At 44.8% G+C, this 9,809-nt stretch overlaps 3 protein-coding genes across 4 annotated transcripts in view; 1 reads left to right on the forward strand and 2 right to left on the reverse strand.

Annotated features, from left to right (window-relative positions):
• LOC311027790 (uncharacterized protein) overlaps positions 1-3,476 on the reverse strand; it is a 4,038-nt gene extending 562 nt beyond the window's left edge. Inside the window, exons 1-7 of one of the 2 annotated variants that reach the window (XM_084031950.1) lie at positions 3,369-3,476; positions 2,144-2,187; positions 1,243-1,590; positions 962-1,052; positions 318-496; positions 182-232; positions 1-96 (exon numbers count right to left, since the gene is read on the reverse strand). The exon at positions 1-96 is cut by the window's left edge and continues 562 nt beyond it. In XM_084031950.1, coding sequence (XP_083888076.1) covers positions 14-96; positions 182-232; positions 318-496; positions 962-1,052; positions 1,243-1,590; positions 2,144-2,187; positions 3,369-3,397 — 825 coding nt within the window. In that variant the 5' untranslated portion in view covers positions 3,398-3,476 and the 3' untranslated portion in view covers positions 1-13. Of the gene's footprint in view, positions 97-181; positions 233-311; positions 497-961; positions 1,053-1,242; positions 1,591-2,143; positions 2,188-3,368 lie in introns of both variants that reach the window. The other variant, XM_084031949.1, reaches the window with a different exon arrangement.
• Positions 3,477-3,903: 427 nt separating this feature from the next.
• LOC311028024 (uncharacterized protein) lies at positions 3,904-9,799 on the forward strand. The gene is made up of 5 exons (XM_084032296.1): positions 3,904-3,994; positions 4,823-5,185; positions 5,603-5,713; positions 8,155-8,219; positions 9,049-9,799. Exons 1-5 carry the CDS (start codon positions 3,958-3,960, stop codon positions 9,193-9,195), a joined length of 723 nt encoding a protein of 240 aa, XP_083888422.1. The 5' UTR covers positions 3,904-3,957; the 3' UTR covers positions 9,196-9,799.
• On the reverse strand, positions 6,240-8,168 carry LOC311028023 (uncharacterized protein). The gene is made up of 2 exons (XM_084032295.1): positions 7,585-8,168; positions 6,240-7,222 (listed from the first exon to the last, which is right to left on the reverse strand). The coding sequence occupies exons 1-2, from the start codon at positions 7,921-7,923 to the stop codon at positions 6,713-6,715; spliced, it is 849 nt and encodes a 282-aa protein (XP_083888421.1). The 5' UTR covers positions 7,924-8,168; the 3' UTR covers positions 6,240-6,712.
• Positions 9,800-9,809: the final 10 nt, after the last annotated feature.

A 9,809-nucleotide genomic window follows, 5' to 3' on the forward strand; every position in this document is an offset into this window, starting at 1 on the left:
GGTTAACGCTAGCTTATGTACGAAGGATTTGGAAAGTCGTCACCAGAACAGACCAGAGGAGAAGAAGTGAACTGCTGCTTCTGGCGGCGGCGGCGTCTGGAAGACATCAGAGGAAGGAGATACAAGGTTATTCCAGGTGGGTTTTTTTAACATCCCAGAACACACGGAGCTGTTTCCTCACCTGCTGCTGGGTCTTCTGGTCTCTGGTGGACTTTGAGAGGCGGCGTGGTTTCTGTGAAACGGTGACATCGGTTACAAAGCGTTAATTGCGCCACATCTGGATACCTGAATGAGGAGAGCGGCGGCGTCACCTTCACCTTCCACGGAGAGCTGCACGGTGCTCACGGTGAGGCCGTAGCCGTCCAGGACCTTGAACGTTCCCTCATCGGAGCTCGCCAACGCCTTGATGGTCAGCTGCTCCTTCAGCGGGTGTTTCTCCAGACGCCGGGTGTCGCTGTCGCCCCGCATCCACAGCTCGGACCACCCGGTCCCGTTCCTGTCACACCAAGAAATACACATGATGCTAGACCACATGAGTCCACAGACCAGACCAGACTATGTGGGGGAACCAGAGACTGTCTGTGGTCCCCCAGAGGTCTAGATAGTAGCTCACATTAGTCCAGAGACCAGACCAGACTATGTGGAGGAACCAGAGACTGTCTGTGGTCCCCCAGAGGTCTAGATAGTAGCTCACATTAGTCCAGAGACCAGACCAGACTATGTGGAGGAACCAGAGACTGTCTGTGGTCCCCCAGAGGTCTAGATAGTAGCTCACATTAGTCCAGAGACCAGACCAGACTATGTGGAGGAACCAGAGACTGTCTGTGGTCCAAACAACAAGGTCTCTGCTGTATTTATGTCTAGATGACCTTATATGGAGTGTTGATGGAGCAGCTACAAGATACGAGTTTGGGGTTAAAACATGGAGGAGATGACTGGAGGGAACATGAGAGAAACTCACCTGCCGTGGAAGACCACCCTGACGGAGTGGGGGGTGTACAGATCCAGGACCAAATCCTCACCCGGCCTTCGAGAGTCCATCGAATTGTGGTCTAAGAGGGAACCCAATCAGCATTGTTAACGTGGGGCGATCATTTATCGTCTTGATGAAATATGGAGATATCGTGATCGCTGAAATTATTAAATTCAAATTTCTTCAAAGTTACTAAAGTAAGTGAGAAAATACATTCCATTTGAATGACCAGACAACATGTTATATTGTGATATAAATCTATATTTTACCAGACACGGACAGCTTGACGCTCTGAATGAAGACCCTGGTCTTGGACCGGACCCCGTCCACCACCATGAAGCTCTCGTAGCGCCCCGTGTCCCCGATCTGGACGTCCCTGATGATCAGGGAGCAGTCCCCGGACCCCAGCCCTTCCTCGGGGACCTCCGTCCGGTTCTCGAACTCCTCCGCCTGCCACTTGAGCGCCCCCCGCTGCTCGAACACGGTGTCGACCGGCGACGTCCACTGGACGTGGCAGGTGGGCGGCGCCGCCTCGCCCAGCCGCTGCTTCCAGCTGCAGGGAAGCACCGCCTGGTTTCCCGCCTTGGAGGTGATGGACAGGAGCGGGGAGGACGAGTCTGAAATGGAGCCGGGAAAGTCTGCATCAGGTCCTCGATCCCGACTCCAGAGGTTTGGTGGGTTTGGAGCTCGTCTTGCTCAAACATCGTGTAGTAGTGATACCCGTTAGCCATCGAGAGCTACATGCTTCTAAAAATGTTCTATTTCTACATTAAGTTCTGAGGAGCTAACGTTAGCACATCAGTAGCTAGCATTAGCACTTCTATGCTACGCTAGCTACTGAATCTTTTTTTTATCGATTATAACAGTGAACAGAGTTGGTCGTTAATTTCATCGTTGAGTGTCCGGATCACCAACTTTATTTTTTAGTGACAGTGTGGGCTCCGCAGGGGGGGCGGGGCTTAGCCGTGCGTCAATTTCCACCTTTCTTTTCATTTCTTTTTCAAAAATAAACATCCATGTTCCCGTGCTGAACAACAAACAACTTTGTCAGATTTAGACAACAAAAGAAAAATATGTTGTTTGAGGTTAAACATCGCAGGTCCTGTTCCTTTAAATCGTAACGCTAAGCTAGGCTTAAGATAGGGAAGCTGATGGTGGGCTGATACTCACCAACGACACAGCCGACCAGGAAACCGTGTAGAAACACGAAAACCCTGAAAGATGAAAGAACAAGAGAGCAACGGTCACAGCAACGTCACCTCAAATAAGGAAGTTGACTCGCCACAAAGATAAAAGCACTGAATCATCAAACTCAAGTTATGATACGGTTCATAAAGAAAGGGTCTTATTGAAGACATGTAATGATTTTTTTAAATAAGAAAAACATTCATCATTTCTTCTTAATGATTCAGACACAATTTACTGAAATATATAATATAATAAATAAATGTTAGTCCAGAAACGTTCCGCTTGTAACACGGGGCAGATATTTTCTTATTTATATACTATTTTAGAATGTGTATATTATATATATATATATATATATATATATATATATATATATATATTTATAATTATTTGTTTACATTTATAGCATGATTTTAACAAACACAAGGTTTTCCAAAGTTCTGCACAACAAGATAAAACACAATAATTACAGAACAAAATAGAAGCACAATAAAAAGATAAGTGACTTCCTCTTGACTATAATATAAGATAAATTAGTTCTTCATAAAACAGAACAAATCTAATTAACAGGTAAACAGTAATATATATATATATATATATATATATATATATATATATATATATATATATATATATATATATATATATACACACACACACATTATTGCACATATGAGATATAACATGTATGAAATGTTTAAAATATAATTTATATTATATTGTCACAGTTCTCAGTGGTGAACACTGAAAGTTGGATTATGTTTTATCTAATAATACATGTTATTATTTAATAACACATGTATTTATTTACTAATAACAAATCAACCTGTTATCATGTGATTCTACTTTCCGGTAGGTTTCGTTTCCTCGACAGTCTGACAGTTTGCTTGTTTTCCTGCTAAACGAAAGTGCGGCAGGATTCCCCTACAGGCTTCAGACCGCAACTGCTGAGTCTGCATCAACCCATGCCGGGGATTCAAATTGAAACCTACATGAATATATATTCATTATATTATATTATATTATATGATATGTTCAATCCTGCAGCCTGTCAATTCAATGCATGCCATTTAATTAAACAAAATCATTCTGCATGAACATGTTGGAAAAGCACGTGAAGCCTAAGAATCAGTAAATGACTTAATAATAATAATAATAATAATAATCATCATCTAAGCTTTTCAAAATAAAGTGTCGTGTGTCTCACCGTCGCAGCTTCCCGGCTGTTATCTTCATGTTTGAGTCTTCTCGTCTCTTTCCCTCTGAAGATGTTTCCCTGTGAGTTTCTACTACAAGAGATCACCATTTATCAGCCGAGCCCCTTCAGTTTCGACTTCCGGTGCTGCGTTTTTCAAAATAAAAGCATATATTCTCCCCCAAACTGACGGTATAATTATCGCGTTAGAGCTCAATCTGCCAGGCGAGTAGAAATACGAGTTAATATTGCTTTTATCTTAATTTTCTTACATGTGTCAAACCAAACACCATGTTTTATTCTCACGAGATTAAAATAAAGCGGGGCTTTATTGCCTCCTGGTAAACCACCGGGCTTTTATTTTGAAACATGTCTCGGTTGTGATCTCCGCAGAAACGAAACCTAGAGATTCACCAATCTGACCGCTGGCAGACTGCTGATTAGTGTTTTAGTGGAAAACCTGCAGACTCCAGTGAATGTTGGTGGTCTCCACTTGCCTGCTACAAAATAAAGCCCCACTTCCGCCCACTGAAAGCACTTAGTTCACCCACTGAGCTGAAGAGTCCTGTGCTGCTGCAGCTCCTCTACTCACTCCATTTAAATGATGCCAGGTGTCCCACGAATCCTCACTTTAATTTGTAAGTTCATGACTATCTTATATTTGTATTCGCTGGTTTTAACGACAGGCTTCAAGCACTCACTTTAAATGTCATTCAAGGGCGTTTCCATGACTACCAAGGTTCTGTGGAGGAAGGGAAGCAGGAGGCTTTCATTAAGAGGCTTGTTCTGTTGAGTCTGGTTTGTTTGGATGTTTGCATGTGATTTTGACTCATGATGATCAGGTGGTTGGATGAGGAGACAGGAGGCTGTAGCTTGTAGTTGGTTTCTGTCTCTTTGAGATTGTTTTCTGTCTCTTTAAGATTGTTTTCTGTCTCTTTGAGGTTGGTTTCTGTCTCTTTGAGGTTGTTTTCTGTCTCTTTAAGATTGTTTTCTGTCTCTTTGAGGTTGTTTTCTGTCTCTTTAAGATTGTTTTCTGTGTCTTTGAGGTTGTTTTCTGTCTCTTTAAGATTGTTTTCTGTGTCTTTGAGGTTGTTTTCTGTCTCTTTAAGATTGTTTTCCCATTTCAATGTCATTTCAATGCATTTCTGCATCTCTTTGTAGTCCCTGTGTGTTTCTTTGTAGTTGCTTTTGTCTCTTTGTCGTCATTTAGCATCATGAGTCTCTTCATTGTCTCTTTGTCTCTTTGCAGCTGCCTTGCATCTCTTTGTAGGCCTAGTTGTCTCGGTTTCTCCATCTCCTCTCTCTCTCTCTCTCTCTCTCTCTCTCTCTCTCGACTCTCCATCTGTCATTTTTCCTTCAGTGCAATGCATGATGGTACATCCAAACAGAAAATAAGGACATACTTTTAAATATGAAGTAGCCTCGTGCTACTCTGGTCTGACCCCCTCCTCCTCACCTGTCCTCAGGTGTGGCTGGATGCCACCTGTCATCAGCCTCACCCGTTCCCCGGCCGGCCCTGGTGGTCCAGGCCGGGCGGAACGTCTCGCTCACCTGTAACCTGACGTCCAGCGGCGAGATCACGTGGTTCCTGCTGCGCTCGGATCAGCTGCTGCCTCTGCTGAGCGTCACGCTTTCCAAAGTGAAAGACGTCACGGTCAACTGTCACACGGCCGACAAAAACCGCTTCGGCAGCAGGGGCGACGTGGAGCGCGGCCCGGTCGCCCTGGAGATCCAGGAGGTGGAGGAGGAGGACGCCGGGCTGTACTTCTGCACCGGCCGGTGGGCAGACACCGTCCGTGTTAACGGAGGAATTCTCCTGGTTGTCGACGGTAAACACGGATTTCATTCATAACATTCATGTTTTTATCCCGAATGACGTCATCCGCAGGTGCAGTCACTGGCAGACCCACGTGGGCTGGAGGAACCAGAATAAAGTATTGATCTGTGATTTAATATCAATAACCAGATGAAAAGGAAATAACTCCATCATGATGGTGATCAGTAAAAAGTGCTGAGTCATGCTTTGTTAGGTCTGTCTGCAAGACCACAAGATAACTACTGTTAAAACGCTGGTTTTCTGAATGGAGTCTGGTTGATGGTTGCTAGGCTACCGTGAGAACTACAGGAAACATGACAGTCTCTCCTCCTGGATACAAACCATAATTATCAAATATGTTATTGTATATTGGTGTTTTAATGGAATCAATCGACCTGCCGGTTAACTTCCGGTGTTTTTACGTTTCCAGGAGTCGGAGGTGAGTCGGCCGGCCGGCAACAATGGATTCCAGGGATCTTCGTCCTTCCAGCTTTACTAGTCCTCTGCCTCGTCTTCATCGTCGGCTTCGGCCTGCGATCAGGTGTGTGTACCAGGTCTGTCTCAGTGGGTCCCCCCACTGGTCTGTAACAGGTCTGTAGTCTCAGTGGGCCCCCCCACCGCTCTGTAACAGGTCTGTAGTCTCAGTGGGCCCCCCCACCGAGACTACAGACCTGTTACAGACCAGTGAGGGGGCCCCCCCACCGTTCTGTAACAGGTCTGTAGTCTCAGTGGCCCCCCCCACAGGTCTGTAGTCTCAGTGGGCCCCCCCACTGGTCTGTAGTCTCAGTGGGCCCCCCCACTGGTCTGTAACAGGTCTGTAGTCTCAGTCTAGTAAAGTGAGGACAACGTCACCACCTAGTGGTGGAAAGCACTCACGACATCTACTCAATACACTCAGGTCTTATGGACTTGAAATGTGGTCAACTGTTTTCCAGGATGCAGTTTAGGGACCTAGCATTGTTAGCTGTGCCTCTGGTGTCGCCATGTTGAGAGCCATCTAGAGACAATCCCCCCCCCCCCTCCCCCCCCCCCATTAGAGTAGAATAAAGAGCTTCATCACAGCAGGATCTAACCACAGCATTTAATTTCACACAAAGGAAACCTTCAGAAATACAGATTCCTGTGTGCCCTTCACAGGGAATTGTAGTCATATTAGATGCATGAACTACAGAACTGGAAAATGAAGGCTACATGGTATGAGACAAATTAAACTATTGTTTTGCTACAACAACAAAAAAACACCAGATGAGAGCCGTAAAGCCTCACAGCAACATTTTAAAGTTTTAATTTTTAACGTGATTTGTGACGTTAATGTTTCGCAAAGAGGAAGAGGTTCCCACAACCTTTTCTTGCCTTTGTTTCATCGGTTCAATGATTTTTTTTTTATTTTTCGGAAACTTTTCGGGGAAAAAAAAAGTGTTTATTTCATGCTCCCACCAACAATAATAATAAACAACCTTGTTAGCAGGATTTAAATGATCTCAGAGCGGGAAATCATTTTTCAGGTGATGATCGTGAATCGTTGGTTCGATTCCTCCGATCACACCTGCTTCAGCAGCAGCCCGTACGGGCGGATGGACTCCTGCACGATGGCCCTGGTCTGGACGTCGTTGTGTCCCTCGGGGACGTAGACCACCCAGACGTCCTCCCTCTGGCACTTGGTCCTCTTCCCCGGGTTGATGCGGTTCTGAAGGACCACTTTGTAGGTCTTCCCGTCCACCTTGGACTTGAACCTCTTGCAGTACTTCTCCGCCGTCTTGACGTCCGGCGTGGAGTACACTCCTCGGCCCCTCGTCTCCCCGGTGACCAGTGAGGCGGCGGCGGCGTCCAGGAAGCCCGACTCGTCGGCGTGGCCCCCGTCGCGGGTCAGGATGATGCCGAGGGACCCGTCCATGTTGTGTCCGTGGTAGGACACGGGCCAGGCGTCCTCGCCCGTCCCCAGCCAGGTGTCCCCGCCGTCGTAGCGCTGCGTCACCTGCAGGGCGACCCGGTTCCACCCGCAGGGCCGCGTGTACGGCTCGCTGCCACGTTGGAACGTCTTCCCGGTATCCTGGAGGTCCACAGTGAGGTCATCAGGGTCAGAGGGAAACATGCTAATATGCTACATGCTAATCACAACCTCCCTCATACACTTCCTTATTCCCTCCCTCATACACTTCCTTATTCCCTCCCTCATACACTTCCTTATTCCCTCCCTCATACACTTCCTTATTCCCTCCCTCCCTCATATACTTCCTTATTCCCTCCCTCCCTCATACACTTCCTTATTCCCTCCCTCCCTCATACACTTCCTTATTCCCTCCCTCCCTCATACACTTCCTTATTCCCTCCCTCCCTCATACACTTCCTTACCCCCCCCCCCCCCCCACCCCCATACACTTCCTTACACCCTCCCTCCCTCCCCCCCCTCACCTTGACGTTGGTGAAGTCGTAGTCGTACTGCGGGTGGAAGAAGTCCCGAGGGTTCACCTTCACGGTGGTCCTGAGGTCCTGGGCCGGCCCGGCGTTGGAGGGGCCTTCGGTCAGCATCGGCGGGGAGCCGTACAGGTCCTGGTCGTCCGGTTCCTGCAGGGACAGGGTCCCTATACTGGGGTAGTCCAGCTCCTTCAGGCCCCCCTGCTTGTAAAACTCCTTGAGGGCCACGATGTTGACGAAGTCCTGCGGGGAGAGCTGCGAGACCCCGCTGGTGGACTCCACCTTACAGCCGGACAGCGCCGACAGGGCCTCCAGACACAGCTGCGTGTCCGGCATGGGGGAGCCGGGGCGCGGTGGGGGGGGGAGCCGGGGCGCGGTGGGGCGCCTTCAGAGGGACACTGAGCCGCTGCGGAGAAGAAAGGGGGGCAACGAAGACGCCGACGGAGCAACTTTTTCTTTCTGCCTCTTCGTCGAGGAAAACAACTCGTTTTACTTTCACTTTCTCTTGGGAAGGGGCGGGGCTTCCATAGTTTTAGAGTTGACGTCCAGGTTCTGCTCTGTCTGCAGGGAGACCAGCTGTCTGCTGCCGTCCGAGTCCGGAGAGAAGCGAGCCCGGTCCCGGAGGCAGAGAGGTCGGTAGACAGCTCCCCACATAGCCTATAATACTAACAACAACTATAATAACACTACGAATAAAATAATAATAATAATGATAATAATAAAACGATAATAATTATAATAATAACAACAGTAATCATATTTATAACACTACTTATAAATATAAGAATGATAATTAAAATAATAATAACACTACTAATAAAATAATGCTAATAATAAAACGATAATAGTTATACTAATCATATTTATAACACTACCTATAAAATGACACTACTATAATAATATTAATAATAATCATAATAATAGCAGTAGTAATAACACTACTAATAGTAAATAATAATAATTATAATAATTTACATAATATAGTAAAAATGATAATATATTAACAGTGACACTACTACTAATCATAATAATTATAATAGTAATAATGATCATAATTATAATAAATATGACACTATACTACTTTAGTAGTGATAATAATAACATTAATATTCATGATAATAATCTGTAGGGATTTTTTCTTTTTCTCATTTCATGCAGTTTAAACAGTTTTTATTCTCCATACATCTAGAATAAAGGAACTTAAATCCAGACTTTTCTGTTTGCCCTTTATTAAATAATTTCTTGCATTGTGCTGTAACTTTAATAATTGTATTTTATACCGTCTTGTTCTCATATAGTTCTTAAATTACTTAAATGTTTTGTAATTGTATTTACATGTTTATATATATATATATATATATATAATTTATGTTTGTTATTATTATATATGTTTTAATAATGTGTTTCCTATTTTAGTTCAGGGAGAATTCATGGACGTTAATTAGTTTTCTGTCTCTGCAGGAAGCGTCTTTGCACTATTCCAGTCTGAAGCATGCAGACAAGCCCCGCCCCTCCAGCCGAGGAATGACAGGATTGGTCAAAGAGGACGTCATATACTCGTCAGTGTCCAATCACAGGAACCCGAACGGATCACATGACCACCGATAGAGCGACTTTTGCTGTTTGAGCATTCATGTTTTTCACCGCGAAGAAAAAAACTCAGGTTTTGAATGTAATTCATTTTTGAAACTTACTTTGATTCCTGCTCTTTAAAGGAGCAGTGCGTGGTGTTTAGTGACATCTAGTGGTAAGGTGGATTATTACATCAAACTGAATGCTACCCTTCCACTCACCCCTCCCCCTTCCAAGTGTGTCCACAAACAAAAACACAACAATTCTTCATTTTAGGTCACTATACACTAATGAAAACATATATTATGAATATTATATTCCATTTCTGCCAATAAATCCTGCACACTGCGCCTTTAAACAATAATTCACATTTTTATAAATGATCTCTCTAACGTGACTGATTAAGACTGAAATTCTTCATATACTGTCCTCGCTGAGAGTGTTTTTCTTCTTTTATGGTATTTTTAACTATTTCACTGAGCTTTTTGAAATTAAAATGCAATAAATCGTGACTGTAAATGCACGCGAGGATAAAACGTTTGTACGAAGGCGAGGAGTAAATATGCAGCATCCGCTGTGTTCGTCTCACTGTTACGTTGATTCATATGTCAACACTTTTAATAAATATACATAAAAACTCCCCACATGTT

Source organism: Eutrigla gurnardus, assembly GCF_963514095.1.
Source record: "Eutrigla gurnardus genome assembly, chromosome: 17".
Classification (NCBI taxonomy): domain Eukaryota; kingdom Metazoa; phylum Chordata; class Actinopteri; order Perciformes; family Triglidae; genus Eutrigla; species Eutrigla gurnardus.

Coding starts and splice junctions, on each gene's coding strand:
- LOC311028024 (XM_084032296.1), top strand. CDS start 3,958: ATGATGCCAGGTGTCCCACGAATCCTCACTTTAATTT. Junction 5,186..5,602: donor AATTCTCCTGGTTGTCGACG/GTAAACACGGAT, acceptor TTACGTTTCCAG/GAGTCGGAGGTGAGTCGGCC. Junction 8,220..9,048: donor CCGGTCCCGGAGGCAGAGAG/GTCGGTAGACAG, acceptor CTGTCTCTGCAG/GAAGCGTCTTTGCACTATTC.
- LOC311028023 (XM_084032295.1), bottom strand. CDS start 7,923: ATGCCGGACACGCAGCTGTGTCTGGAGGCCCTGTCGGCGCTGTCCGGC. Junction 7,223..7,584: donor ACGACTTCACCAACGTCAAG/GTGAGGGGGGGG, acceptor GTGGACCTCCAG/GATACCGGGAAGACGTTCCA.